The 16123-nt window shown below is 39.8% G+C and overlaps 1 protein-coding gene across 1 annotated transcript in view; it reads right to left on the bottom strand.

Moving 5' to 3' along the window:
- Nucleotides 1-16123, bottom strand: part of LOC117471385 (CUB and sushi domain-containing protein 1-like) — a 385022-nt gene that overhangs the window by 283237 nt on the left and 85662 nt on the right. The window contains exon 2 of the mRNA XM_034116353.1: nucleotides 10588-10804. Coding sequence (XP_033972244.1) covers nucleotides 10588-10804 — 217 coding nt within the window. The remainder of the gene's footprint in view (nucleotides 1-10587; nucleotides 10805-16123) is intronic.

Raw genomic sequence — 16123 nt, 5'->3', positions numbered from 1 at the left:
CAGATATCATACAATTACTGAAAGGGAGTTTATATAATAACATTGTAAAATAGAACAATCAAGCTTAGAATTAAATGGGATGAATTAAGATTCAAATTTGACTGGATAAACTATTATTGCCATTTGTTCATAAACAGTTTTTCCCTTTGTTTGTCTTTCTTACGCCTACCTACCAGCTGCCTATGAAAGCAATTGTTTTAATAATAAGGCTCTATTTAAGCAGCAGCAAAAATATCAAATATACATTTCTGAGTTATTCAGAAATGTTGTTGACATTATAACCCCCTCTGTCTTTCCTCACTGCTATTATTATTCAAGTGAATGAATAAATACTTATGGTTTGCAGCTTGACAAAGACAAAACATGAACGATTGAAACTGAGAGGTGAGGAGTGAGGAGAGGAGAGAAGCAGAGAGGAAAGGTTTGAGAGCAACAATAAACCATGGAAGTTGGTGACCAATGAAGCAAAAATTACTGAAAACGAATAGTGTGTGTTTGTGTGGGCATTAACTGTACTTCAGTGTGTGTTACATTGTGCAAGTGTGCAATACGAAGATGGTAGCTGACTTGTTTCTCTATCCTACACACACAAACACACACTTTTTCTGTGTCTGGATCTCTCATCCATCGTGTACTGTTTATGTAAAAACGTACTCACTTATTTAATTATTAATTATAACTATGATAAATATGATAAACACATTTTCTCATAAAATTATGTTTAGTTGCTGAAAATGCCTATGCATGTTGTTTCCTTAGCAATACAACAGCACATAGCATCATTGTCAAATCATTGTTGAATAGTATAGAAATCATAATATGCATTGGCTAAGAATTCTTTTGACACCGACAACAGATAACAGAGTGCTCTTATTCAGATTAGCTTTAAAGTGAGAGTGGAGATGGTCTATCTATATCTATAAATCCTATAATCCAATAATCCCATCGTATTTGTGAATTCTGTACAGAGAGTTTGCCTTAAATGTGGCAAAGTGATGCTAGATGCTCGAAGTAAAGAGAATGTTTGAGTACCATTTCAATGCAGGTAGGAAAGGCAGAGAGAAAGAGCAAAAGTAGAGAAGTATGAAAGGATAGGATCAGGTTAAGGATAGAATTGTCAGCCACATGCCCATAATGACATAGAGCAGAATCGGTTACTGAAATTGTTTGTCAAATAAGGAACACATGTGCTATTTAAGCAATAAGCAGTCCAAGAAAGTAAAATAAAGTGGGTCTAAAAATGATTAAATAGTTATTTGCGTTTCCACAAACAATGTTGCCTTTCTGAGATGCAGCGGAGCGGAGGTAAGGTCTCTCTTGAATGCCAAGGCCCAGGACAATCAGCTGCCGTATTATCTCTGTGTGTGTGTGTGTGTGTGTGTGTGTGTGTGTGTGTGTGTGTGTGTGTGTGTGTGTGTGTGGTGTGTGTGTGTGTGTGTGTGTGTGTGTGTGTGTGTGTGTGTGTGTGTGTGTGTGTGTGTGTGTGTGTGTGTGTGTGTGTGTGTGTGTGTGTGTGTGTGTGTGTGTGAATTGCTGATATGAGCAGTTTCAAAGTGTGCTATAAATGTGGCACCATGTGTTAGTTGTTATAGCTAAAGCCCTATTGTAAGTCTCTTTGGATAAAAGTGTCAGCTAAATGAATGTAATGTGATGGAAAGTAAGTAACTTTAACTTAATTGCTTTGATTAAACACAGCCATAATAAGGGCCATAATTGATGTCCTCCATAATTAAATGTCACAGAACGCAGGTGCATGGTCTCACATTCATACACATGCACACATGCATGAGCCAATACATAGGCGTGAAAACACACAGCTTCATATCCAGACATGCACCTGACGCACTCAGGCCTGTGCGCAGTCGACACATTGATTAATGTATCCAGAGCATGAGGACAGAAATAATTAGAGTATATGAGATGCTTATTTTCACACATAGTTTATTAGATATTGCTATGGCTATCCAGCAGCTTTTTATACATAATGCATTGTGCACAATAAACACATTTCTCTGACCACTGCAACAAGTGCCAAATCAATTGTGATCCAAACCATCAAGTGGAAGAGGCAATTACTTTTTATTTGAAGATTTCATGAATAGCTGAAATAATTAATTTGCCACACATTTTTCCTCTAACTGCTGGCAACATGCAAAGGAGTTCCTCTTTTGTCGGCATGTTCTTTATCATCATCGTGCTTGTTAATGTTAGATTGCTGACCTACATAATGTTGGAAACCTTTCAATTCCCTTAGATACAGTATGCAGTCTTATCTCCGTATGCCAACTATTCTACCAGAGGAATTCATATGTATTGATATTGTATATTTCAGCAGTTTGATGTTTGGTTGTTATTATGTAGTTCAAGGGATTTCCAGTTTTAGATTTTCTTAAAAGTGTAAGTAAAAAAAGAATCAATAATAATACTCAATAATTGGATCAACATATAAAGATTGAAACAGTTTTTTTAAGCCAAAAATGTATTCCAAAGTGTATCTGAAGCTTACATAAGGCTTCAGCAGCCCCAATTAGGTGGGCATATTCCAAATGTCAGACTTTGAATTGGACATTGTTTTCTTGTTGTTGTTGTTGTTGTTGTTGTTGTTGTTGTAGTAAAAAAACACTTCTAGATATGCACTGGATTTGCACAAATTATCTGATGTTAACTTTTTTTTCGGATAAACTTTTGAATGTGTTTTACACAGAAAGGATTTCCTCTATCAGTTGTATTGACAGATCATTAAAACAGAAGGAATTATTAGAGCATGAAATGTGTACTCCTGTATATTGTAATAATGTATATTCTATTTTAATTACTATGTGCATGCTTTTATATAATAATGTTCTTCTTTTTTCTTCTCTATCTTTACTTTGCTGTAACAATGTCAATTTCCGCTTTGTGAGACGGATAAAGGAATTCTGGTTCTGATTCTGAAAACCTGTTTCTATCTTGATCCTGTCACCTGATTAGAACAAAACACCAACATCAGAACCTTTCTAGTTTATCTTGGCGCCAGAAGAATCGCAAAGTAATATTTCATATGAATAGTCGAAATTAATTTTAATTACAACCAAAACGAGACCTGTTCGAATAAGCGTGAAGATTTATTTAAATTCCTACAGTATGTGTAAAAACCATAGACTGTATATATAAAGGTAAAAACAAGTTCAGCATGGATATAGTAGTATTAATTAAAAATACTTTGATATAATGAATGTTTTTACACTTGATATAAGAGCTAATAACTTAAAGGGGACCTATCATGCAAAATGCACTTTTGTACGTCTTTTATACATGAATATGTGTCCCCGGTGTTCCAGGGAACTCACCAAGTGTCAGAAAACACAACCCTCTCTATTTTCCTCCATACCCAAATCTCTAAAAAAGGGGCTGCAACGGATCTGATAAAAACTGATCCAGATTGGAACACTGTCCTGACGTCAGGACAGTGGCGCTACGGCTATTGGGCCAACTCCACCAATCAGGAGGAGACAGCCACGGCCATTGCCGTTCGAAAGCGCTGGAGACGCTGTAGTACATATGCCAGGCCAGTAGATGGCGCTGTTCTCACTGAATCTGCCCTTGCTAAAACAGAGCTAAAAAATGTCAAATTGAGCAAAATGAGGCATGGCTAAAATGCATGATCTGTTTGGTATTTTGGAAAAAAAAAAAATATGCCTTATATAGGTATGGTCCTACACTATATTATTAAAATATAGCATGATAGGTCCACTTTAAGAAGTAACGATGCAGTGAGAGGGTCTTGTTTTTAGACCGAAGTATCTTGTTTAATCAAAGACTCTTGAAAACACCTTATTTTGAGTTTTATCTCATACAGTGTTATTTCCGGAGCCCTCGAGGGTTCATAGAGAGAAAAATAAATAAAACAAGGCCACGTTTTATTAATTCGTGCGCACGAGATGTAATTCGTGGCCTCAATTTAAATAAAACGAGGCCACGCTTTATTAAGTTGTGCGCACGATATACTTTCTCGTTCGCACAAGATACTTTCTTATGGTAAAACACATCGAACTGCCCGATTATTACGCCATATTATTAGTTTTATGAAGAATATGTCCGGTCGCCAGGGCGTGTGTGTGTGTGTGTGTGTGTGTGTGTGTGTGTGTGTGTGCGTGTGTGTATGTATGTGTGTGTGTGTGTGTGTGTGTGTGTGTGTATGTGTGTGTGTGTGTGTGTGTGTGTGTGTGTGTTGTGTGTGTGTGTGTGTGTGTGTGTGTGTGTGTGTGTGTGTGTGTGGGCATTTGTTTATGATCGTGTCGTTCGTTCGAGATTAAGATTAAACTAATTTATTTCACTTGGGTATACACATATAACTATGGAGAACCAGATTTGTGTAAATTACTGTTCATGGTCACTTGAAAGCAAATGCCGGTGGTGTCGGACACAAACACACCGAACACACACACACAGAGCGGAGCTGAGCACAAACACACACACATCATGCGCCCTGGTGACCGGACATCTCCTTCATAAAACGAGTAATAGGGGGAATACTCTGGTAGTTCGATGTGTGTAGAGGTGTGTGTGGTTAAACGTAGCACCCTCGATCTCTATTCAGCTGTTCTAATGAAGGGAAACACAGTGAAGTAAACAGTAAAAGGCACAGCTCTTTGCAGCTGGTGCTGCTCTTCTCAGATTCTGCTGAGTTACACGTTACTGCCTCCAGTGCCCTGTACGACAAAGCCAGTTCAACAGACCCTGGATATGTTTGAGTTACCCTGCTTAACTAACCCTAACAAACGCGATCTCGCTAAGCGGTCCTACGAAGCTGGTTATCAACTCAGTAAATCAACCAGGGGTTCTCTGTCCGGCTGAGAGCGCCTTCACGTGAAAGGGACGGGGTTAGCAACATTTGACCAATCACAAACATGGAGAAGCACGCTGACAGCGTAGCGTCATACTTCATGAATGAATAGTAAATAGCAAATCCTGCTTCGCAGTACAGGCCACTGGTGCCGCAGAGATTTCATAAAGTGAAGGAGGTTTTCCTTCTATAAAACAGCTGTGAGCAGCAGAGACTGTGAGAGTCACGGACAGGAATTCATAGATCAAAGCAGACTGGTTGACAGACTCTTCTGTTTTGCGAATCCGGTGCTTAAACAAATAGCTCTAAACTCCTGGCAAAAGATGTCCCTAAATGAAGTCCAAGTTTGAAATGTATGCACTGCCATTTCTCCACATAAACATAACAGTCTGCAATGAAACGGTTGTCTCCTCTGTGCTCCACTTCCTACTTGGCCGGTAACTTTCTCGTGCGAACGAGAAACTAACGAAATACTTTCTCATTCGCACGAAATACTATATCGTGCGCACGAGATACTTTTTTTTTCTCTCCATGAACCTTTAGGGGCTCCGTAGTTATTGGAAAATCACCAACTAACTATTGAGCATTTCTTGATCCTGGTAGTCCAAAATAAGTTTTCCCAGCTAATAACAAGATCTGATTTGTCTAAATGTCCTGTCTTATTTCAAGAAATCTTACCAAGCAATTGTTCAATTGGCAGATTTTTCTATGTATTACAAGCGAGAACACCTTGTTTTCCTTATTTTCTTACTTGTTTTTGGAGCAGCTTTTTTTCCAGTGCATAAAGCCAGTTAGGACATAATAGCAGTCCAGGAGTAGATTTAGGTTGTATGTAGAGTTTTTCTTAAAAAGACAGCATGGCTCTCAGTATAACTCCTCCCTGAATAAATAAAGGCTCTCTAAGTCAGGAAGGATGAGATAAACACAAGTGGATTTTTAGTGTGGATAGTATTTGAACTGAAGGAGACCTGAGGAGGGATGACATTTTTGCACCCTGTTCTAAATAAATAGTATGGCATGAAGTTTGTGATTTTCTGAGGAACTCATTAAATTGCTGGAGTGTGGGTCACATACAGATTGAAAAATCTCCCGACATCAAAAAGGTATCACTTAACTTGGTCAAAGTGCAGCTTGACAAACCACCTCTGCCAACGTCTCTTGTTCAGCGAAGACTCTGTGGGCCGCTGACACGGGACCGCAGGGCACATGGCGTTAGGAATATCAATGGTTTGACCTGCTTTACCCTCTGACCTGACTACATAATCACTCTCTTTCTGGTTTTGAGAAACTAAGTAGTAAATTCCAGCGACATTTTAAAACCGAACATCTATTTTTTATCTTAGTAGGAAAACTGGTTCATATGTAGGTCAGAAACCAAAAGTTAACACAATGATGTGGGTCTTTGGACATTGTACGAAATGTATAACAATGACTAGAACTAGTACTTTCTTATCTGACGCCCATATCAGCTGGAAAATATCTTATATCCCAAAAAGCTTTGTTACTAAACATTGTTGAAAAATGTAGCTAAAGGTAGCTAAAGATCTTGTGTTTGGTTAATTACTATGTGAAGGTTAGAGACACACTGTGGTTTGGGTTCAAATTAAAACATTGCTAAGTGTAGGGAAGACTCGTTGTCACTGTTAGAATAATTAACACATGGTCTAAGTGTTTCTGGAGAAGCTCAGTGACTTTAAGTGTCGCATTAGTGATTCAAAAAGACAAAGTAGAAAAGCCCAAATGTGTGTGATTTTGTAAAAAAGATTCAGAGGGAAAATCTTAAGGTTTTGTTTGACTTTCCAAGAGACATAAACTATTGAATGACCTAGGACAGACAATTTGTATGTATTTGATATAGTCTGGAGTTATGCAAACAGCTAAATCTGGCTGGGTTGTTGAGTGTCTTTGGGATCGAATAATGTGATCATGATCCCATGGGTAGGGGCTTTTTCCGAGGTTAGGCCCACAGTTCAATACTTTAAAAACGAATATAGACAAACAGCTTTCTCCAGATTTAAAGACTGATGTTATGATGTCAGTGAATGTCAGCATCAATTTCATATTTGACTTTCTTCTAATATTCCCAACTAATGACCACCGTGAGTGAGCAGAATGGCTGTACAGCTTAATCTTGAATGTTTAACTCCACCACACCACTAAATCGGCCACTCCTTTCAAGGCTTTTATTGGTCATACGAACATAGCTACAGTGTAGTTATGACGATGAAAATCTTAGGTCACAGTGGGATCTGGATCTGACAAATGCCTGTGCCGTCTTGACTGGTAGAGGATTTACAAAAGGCATCCCCTAGTGCGGGGAAAATGGCAAACTGAAGCTTCAAATCTTCTACCCTTAAGATTGTGTTTCAAAGTAAAATTACGCAATACTGATAGAAGGGCACTTAACAAAGGCAAGAGAGAATACATCAGAGACACCAGTTCCTCCGCAATAAACTTCATTTTCTTTTCCACTGAGGCATGACTATTATCAAAGTGACAAACAATAGAAATATAAAGTGATACTAAATTGCAAGTCTATTTTTTGAGTATAACTCCCTCTGAACCTGTGGGCGAGTGATGACTAGTTTTCTTGTTCAGTGATGAAAAAAAGCATTAAAAAAAATTCTCCTATGGCACTTTATGGCAGGCAGTGGTTCCTGTATGAGGGAAGATTTTCAATTTCAGAAATAAATATTTTCACACTGTTGACATCACTCATCGGAGTGAGTGGGATGGAGCAGAGTTACCGCTGCTGACGCACAGCTGGGGCTGGAGAGAAGAGGCCACAGATGCAGGGTCAGCTCTTCTCTCTATATGAGATATCAGCATTCCCCACACACAGGGTCTGAGGGCAGTTGGAGGGGTGGCTGCGAGAGAAAGATATATCCTGCCTCTTCCGTGCTTCTCTTTGTGAACAAAGAGAGGGCAGTCAGCTCCTCTTGGCTTCATCCCACCGTCCATGTGGGAAGCCTGATGGGTTCATATCAGCAAGTCATTTCAGCGAAATGCTGGGAGAAGGAGGGTTTTATGTCAACCGGTTGACCACTGCCCCTCATATAGCTTAGACAGAGAAAAAGCAGCAGCAGGATTGTTGGAATAAGCTCTAATATTTATTGAAAAAACCCATTTTACAATCTAATAAGCAAAGAGAGGGTGTTGAGTCGTGATTTAAAAGCTACTGACACTCAGCTAGAGCTGGAATCCCTATAAGCTGGGCTGAAGCTTTGCCCACCATGACACTCACCAGGGAGGCCCTGCAGGCACAAAAGAAGGCCGACGAGGGGTCTCATTCCAGCACTATGCTGCCTCTCCTCAGTCATGTCCACACCATTCACAGAAGTGCTAACATCAACAGAGGAGCTGAGCTGAGGAGAGAATGAGCACCGCAGCTCCCAGCTTAGTCACTTGCTCTAAATGACATCGGGATGGGTTCACTGCGAGTGCTCACTGCACTTAAGGCAGCTCTGGAAGAAACTAATGCTCTACTCTTTTATGGATCTTTAACATTTCAAGGTTTGCAGAAGAACAGTAGAAACACAGCTGGTATACTTAGTTGGGTATCCAATAATGTGAGTGCTAAATAACCCCAGAGCTAATTAACACCTTAACACCCGTTACAGGGCTGACTGCTGGAGAAGGGTTACAGCTTCCACATCCACCTTTTCAAATGATGTAATCCGCGTGCTATAATAAGCTGCTACTAACGCTTGAGAGTTCTGCCTACTGTATAAGGTGATGCTGCAGGTGTTAGTAAAACCGCAAAAAGTGTCACATAACAGCACTGATTTCGCAGGAGCACATTATTGTCTTGCTACACAGTTGAAGGAGCAATACCCAGCAAGTGATCTGAGAAAAGGGCAGGACACAGGTGAGTCACTGGTACTGTTGTCATGCCACCACTAGTTCTAAAGAGCAATGGCCTTTTTTGGTGCATGCGTCATTCCAACTCAAATAAGTCCTGCAGTCGGCAAACTCTGGTGATACCATGGGGGGGGGGGGTCCTAGGTGCAGCCTGGTGCTTTCTTCTGCAGATGTCAAGGATATTTTAAAGTTAAATGCTTCAATCTGGTGCACTTTGATTGCACAATAAGAGGTAAGCTCTATGAATAAGTTGTGCTCTCGTAAACATAGCAGCAGATTGCTGACACACTAAGCACCGTCCGTCCAGGTGGAGATGTCCCTCTCCCCCCCGCAGGAGACATTTCACAGATATATTTGAGCTTTACTTACCGAAAGATGTCTTGAAAGTGAACACTGTGAAGCTTCTTATTAATCAGTGCTGCAACAAGTGGTCTCTTAGGCCTTATGTTGTAAGATCTTATGAGCTAATCACACCACGTTTCACTGAGGCAAGCAAAACATAAGGCCAAACTAAACTCTCTTGGTCCTACTGGCTTGTTGTGGATCTAAAAGAAAAGCAATCTGTCAAACGAGAAGCATCGTGCTGAACAGATGAGGGTGGTAGTGCAGAGTGGATTTGAATTAACAAACAATCCTGATTGATACATCAAGGGCAAAAGTCCTACGCGCGGCAAACAAACATTACTCTTCACAACTAACAGTCGGAAAGAATGACCTGAACTAGAATAAGTTACATTCAGTCACTGTTCTGACATAGAGTTCAATACAGTGTTTCAATGTTAAATACAGAACTTTCCAACCTCTATATTCATTTATCACAAATACAATGTTGACAATATCTGTGTTTACAGCAGACTAAGCTTTGCAAAAAGCAATAAACTAGAGAAAGAGACCTGATTTTGCTCAAAATAAAGCTGTTCTGTACTGTGAGCCTCCACTCAAACCGTCCACTCAGTGTAGTCTGCAGTCTGCACTCTTCTCCTCCAGCCAGTGAAAAAACTCTAACATTGACATAATAGAGCTATATCATGTTTTCAAGGAAAAACCCACTGTTATCCATAACTGCATCACCAACCTCCTACACACTGCCGACTCTATGAATAAGCTTCCCACAGTGAGCCAGCTCTGTGTGCTGTACTGTATCTGCCCTTTCTGCAATGCTGGTGCAACCAATTCATTAATGACTGACACTATATTTTCCTGCACATTTGTGTTGATCAAAGGAGAACATAAAGATTTAAACGCTAACAGCATAATTTGAGGAATCAAGTTAGAACTTTTTATAGCTAGAATCAAAGAATGAAAAAACGAATAAATATATATTCAAAAACTCCATATCATACAACATGCTGTGATGTGTGTGGAGTGTAAGTGGTGTCTCCTCATCTTACAGGACCTCTCATGAAACACACACAAACTATACTGTTTTCTCCAAAAATACACAAACAAACTGCCTTTTTTTCATCTGAACTGTGCTTGCAAATGTACAGGCACATATATGCTATAATGCAGAGGATTGTGTTACTGATGACATATTTAGAGTTCAATGAAGTAACCTTTCAAATCGTTACTATGTCAAAGTGTCTGCTTTGATAGATCTTCAATTATATTGTCCAACTACTTAGCGAAAATGAAAGAAAATGCCCTCAAATGAAAGCTGACGCTGTTCTTTGACTTCATAGTAACTGTGTCATTGTACATCTTGGTAGGGACAAGTATGACAAATATGATGTTGTCCAAATGTTGAGTGTCTGTTCAGAAGAAGTTGATGAGTATAGATGGAGAAGAGGATGGGCAACACTCAAACTGAGAGTCAGGGAGGTTTGAAGAGAAAGATGGCAGAGATAGAAATAGAGAAGCAGATTGAAGATCAAACTGTAAATTAAATAATCATTTCTAACCTCATTTTTAGGTTGCCAGGCGACGGTTGTCCATCGTAAACTGATACAATATCAAAGTCTTCCTCCAGCGCCAGCGTGACGAAGGTGAGCTGGATCCGGTTCCTCTCCCCTGTTATTATCAGCCATGTACAGTTGGCGTAGTTGGGATAGCCGTGGGGGAAACCCGGCGACTCTATGGAGCCATTCAGTCCCTGGACGACACCACCACAAGATTCAGCTGGAAGAGAGAGATAAGGACATCATCATATTAGAATATGAGGATCTGAAATCTGCATTGAAGTATATCATTCAGACGTAAAATCATGCATTTGATTCCTGCCTTGCATACTTCAGATATTAAAGAAACAGCCATTTCTATCCTGTGCCTTTTATCTTTCACGTGTGTACAGGTATTTACAGGGTTTAAAAAAAGAGGGAATTTAGATTCATGCCACTGCGATGAAAGTTAATTATACATGTTTATGTTATGTCCTCCAAGACCTTTACAAAAAATGTAATTGGTAGTGTTGGGGAAAACTAAGTGAGCACAGCTAAAATATGTGATATGTGCCAAGCCAAGTGTTACTAGATAACAAGCCCCTGTCCTCGCGTGCGTCTCCAACATAATGCAACACATGGCTCACAGCCTCCCATGACACCGGAGCATATGCCATGAAAAGCTTTCATACAGTGATGCATATGAGTGCATACAGTATATATTTAGATTCAAGGCTGCTAACCTTTTAATCCTAGTGCTGTGATCCACTTACCTCCAACCAGAGATAACTTGACACATACACCTTTACACACTTGCACAGATTACTGTATGGTGTTGTTTTAACAGCATGTACCATTTGATCCCAATGCTCACTCGTAAAAATCCCATGAAATTAAATACTTTAACATTAAAATATGCAGGCATTAGAATTTGTACAGTCCTAATATTGAACATAGCTTATGTATGTCATTTACATTAACTATAATATTTGCACATGTACGCATACAAGCTAAGCCAGTTTAAGCAGAGAATATGTTATAAGAGCAGTCCATCACACAGAACATTAGCATTATGTCGACCTTCAACTGTATAAATGTATCCGCCAAAATATGGTATTATAATGATCTAAAACAACTTGCTTGAACTTGTTTTAAAGTTAGAGAAACGTCATTGTCATCTGATAACATATTCCTTGGTATGAGGGGGGATATGATCTGGTGTAGAGGCCAAGAGATTTGACTCTCTTCCTCCATCTTTACATTTATCTGTGCTATCTCAGCAGTACTTTAGGCACTCGACAGTTCCACTGGGTGTCAGTCGCTGCCGACTATACTAGCATATACATGTATGAGCGTATTTCACAGGGGACAGAGCTGCACACACACATGGACAGCAGAACAGACTCTATACAGCTGGCTGGGTTTTGAAGAAACAGCTTTTAAGTGTGAAGTTCAGCGAGACAAAAAAGTCAGTAAATAAATAATAAAGCAGCTCTTAAAGCAGCCAACAGCTATGTTAATGTGTAACAAATCTGAGGAAATCTTTACAGTACATGTAACTGCAGCAGACAAAATCAAACCACAGACTGCACTAAACAAAAACAGAACAAAACAATCCAGAGAGGACAAGCACTAGCTAAAGGAAAACAAAACTAACCAGATTAACAGTTGTGGTTCCCAAAGTAACTTCTATTAAACAAAATAAGTATTTTATGGTTAAAATAGTGTAGTATCAGATGTCAAAGCAAAACGCCAAGCCAAATAGTAATACTATGAAATAACACAGTCAGTATTTAAGGACCCTGTTTTACAGTATGTCTCCTTTGAGTATCCACTTCTCTTTGCTCGTTTACAAACTCTGTCTTCACTTCTTTTTTTCCACATTTCATCCTCTGCTTCTCTCTCCTCAAGAAACATGTTACGCATTGCACTCCTAAAGCAATTGCAATATACAGGACAAGTTGTGCAAAGTGTGTGTGTGTGTGCGTGTGTAAGGGAGAGAATGTGTGTGGCCAGCATGAAAGCCAGCAGTAATTGTTTCTCAGATAGTGAAGGCTATTGATTTATTAACCTTATATCACCGTGAACACACACACGCACACACAAAATAATGCATTGTGCACTACAGAGACACTATCTTCTAGGTCACAATCTAGTCAAGCAAATGCTAACAAAGTAAATTGGTGTTCGTCTCTTTCTGTGTTTTTTGTCTTTTCCACTCTAAATGAGATTAAAACGTCCGCATTGTGCACATACCAGATGTTCTTGTTTGTCTGAAGTAACACAACACCCAGAAACACACGTAAATACCTATAGACCGGCTCAAACGGCAGGCTGGCAGCACAGAGACAGGCATATGTACACGTGCTCACACACACATACACAAACTTCATACCATCTGGAGTGTCCAGATTAATTTCAGATTGTTCTCCACCGTCTTTCCAACCCAATTCACCTCTCCCCCTCAGCCGTCTTTGTGTGTGTCTCTCATTCTGCCTCTCTCTTTATGTCCAGACCCTCCCCTGCGCCCTTCGAGCAGATGGGATAAGTAGAATTCAGCGGATATTTGCATCAGGCCGGATGCCATGTTCTAGCACCGCACTTTCTCCAGGCATTTCAGTAAAACGTTTTTCTACGTGCCTCTTCAATGATTAAGCTTTAAGCCTCACCCTTGTTTTCCGTGCTTGGATTTTGCTAGTTTAGTGTAGGCTTTTCTGATAGACTGACCAGTAACCGAAACCATATGGTCAGTGTTTCCAACAGCTGTCCTAGTGAGCAAGACACCCAAACACACCTTGAAAGAAATGACAGAAGAGTGAGGCTGTACCTTGGCATAGTGTTGCTTTGAACTAAATGCATGATCAGCATTCAGCTAACATACTCAGTGACAATGCTAACATTTTTATATCTAACAGGTATGATGATAACCATGTTTATCATCTTAACTTAGGGCTGTTAACAAACAGGCACAGTTCTTAATCATTAATCAAAGTGCTGGAGGAGAAAAATTGTGACCCAATGATTGAACCAATAGATGAGGGGGGCGTCATCGTGTATACCAGATTTGATGGAAATCCATGAGCCTCACTACCAGAAATGTCAACTTCATTATGAAGAAAATAGCATTTCATGTCAAGATAATCCTGATAATCATCAAAATATGGTAAAACTCTTCAAAAGCGGTTTAACAAAGCCTACTGCAATCACCTTATGCTACAATGGCATACCCATAAGTGCTGGAAAAAAGGAATTGAATATATATATATTTAAAAGAAAGGCTATTATTCAATTGCCACAGTTGAAAACAGTATTTTAAAAAGCTGCTTCAGACAGAATCGCAATCGAGTGCTGTGCAGAAGCAAATGCTTACACACACACACTGACAGTGTTCATTAAAACACATGCTTAAATCCTTCAGGTATGGTTGTTTGATTTATATCCCACAGGCTTTTCCTTTGTTATCAATGTTCACTTTAATTTCAATTGTGCATGCAGGGCTGAACAAAGTTACTGTCGTGAGACATGTTCAGGTAAAATTCAGACGACTACTTGAATATTTGTTCCATATTTAACAAGTATAACAAGGAGCTGGTTGTTAAAAATAAATCCAACGCACCTTTTCCACCTAGATATTTCGCATGCAATAAAATGAATTATTTCTAAATGACCAAAAACCCTGTCTGCCTTGTTCATTAATGAATGGATCTGTGCACAGATCTACATAACAATCAGGGAGATTGTTAAATGTGAGGGTTGAGAGGCGCAGCGCTCTGGTAAAACCTGACCACAAGGTCCCTGGCTCATAAATCAAATGCTGGTCTCCTCTTTCCACGGCTTGCTGGGCCACAAATCAAATGCATCTTTCTAAGTTACGCTGTGTAGAACTATTGACTGCAGTGATTCAATACCAGCTATAAAAAAGTGGAGAGGAGGGGAATGGAGAGAGGAGAGAAATCTGTTGTCTATGTTTCTGGTATCCTTGTTTTCTTTCCTAGCTCTTCTCATCTACCACCCCCTCCTTCTTTTTCATTATCTCTGTGTCACAATCATTGTGTATCTTCCACATTATGTTTGTATCTCTGCAAACGTCATTCTCTCCATCTTCCCCCTCTACTGCTTATCTTTCCCTCTCCTGACCATGCTTTACAAAATGATATTATCACCCTTTCTGTACCTCTCTCCCTGCATCCCTTCCTCCCTGCAGCTGTATTCCTCTCTCTATCTCTTCCCCCAGCTCTCTGTCATCACCTCCCTTCGCTCTGTCCTGCTCTCTCATCCCATCATCCCTCTCACTTTCCCTATTTCGCCACAATTATCTCTGAATTAGTATCATGGCATCTCTCCCTAAGTGTCATTACACCGCTTCCTTACTTTATCGCTATTATTATTATCACAATGTCACATTGTCTTTCGGCTGGTGTCATTATATCTATCTCTCTGTATTTCCTCTCTTATCCTGCTGCAGTGTTGTTTTTATTCCACCCACTCACCTCCTATATTTATCACACGGAGAACAAATACACAACCTCTCTGTCTGTCTTTCTCTCTATCGCCATTTCTCGCACTCTCTGTCAACCCGCTGTCAAACAGTTTAAGTAAATTGGACTGCATTTACATTCAAGCGTTTAGTATATTTAGCTGGTGCTCAGTGGAGGTAAAAGCAGGTTTCTGAAAAATAACATAAAAGTCCATCTCTGCTAAAACCTTTTTTTCTTGTGAGACCAATTACTCTAAACACGTATTCACCAGTTTGGACTTTTTACAGCCATCATTACTTTCACTCTGAGTTGATAATGAATGAGAAGGAATAGCACTTTTGTCATTTCATCTTGCGACTAAAATCCTTCAATGTTCAAAACTATTATCTCTTTGTGTTTACTTTTTGGGACTGAGATTATACTGAGCAAAGTGTGTTTGTGCTGACAAACAAATCTTGCAAACTAATAAATACCAAACAAACAGTGTTGAAAATTCTTCCAGGCCTTTCATCACACTTCAATAAGTTGATCAAAGAGCCTATTTGTTTTACGTGTCAGATGTAAATGAGCTGCGCATTCAAATGAACAGAAACTGTAAATGTAATCCATACCGAAAGGAAAGAGCTAAACAGGACAGGCCCAGTCACCGGTCACCATAACAACCAAGGAATGGAGCAGAGACATGTATCATACCCCATGTGACACACACACACTCTCACACACACACACACACACACACACTCTCACACACACACACACACACACAGATGGACAAATACGCAGACACCAGGGGGAGAATCAAGGCCACGTCCAGAGTAAATCCCAAACATTGTCAGCAAGGGATAGGGGTTGCTGTTTGAAGATAGCAGCGATAGGTAGGATGGATGATTTGTGTGTGTGTGTGTGTGTGTGTGTGTGTGTGTGTGTGTGTGTCTGTGTGTGTGTGTGTGTGTGTGTGTGTGTGTGTGTGTGTGTGTGTGTGTGTGTGTGTGTGTGTGTGTGTGTGTGTGTGTGTGTGTGTGTGTGTGTGTGTGTGTGTGTGTGTGTGAGAGAGAGAGAGAGATAGTGTCTGTGTAAGTGAG

The sequence above is a fragment of the Trematomus bernacchii genome, unplaced genomic scaffold (genome assembly GCF_902827165.1).
Source record: "Trematomus bernacchii unplaced genomic scaffold, fTreBer1.1, whole genome shotgun sequence".
Classification (NCBI taxonomy): Eukaryota; Metazoa; Chordata; class Actinopteri; order Perciformes; family Nototheniidae; genus Trematomus; species Trematomus bernacchii.
This window is presented reverse-complemented; position numbering and strand designations above follow the sequence as displayed.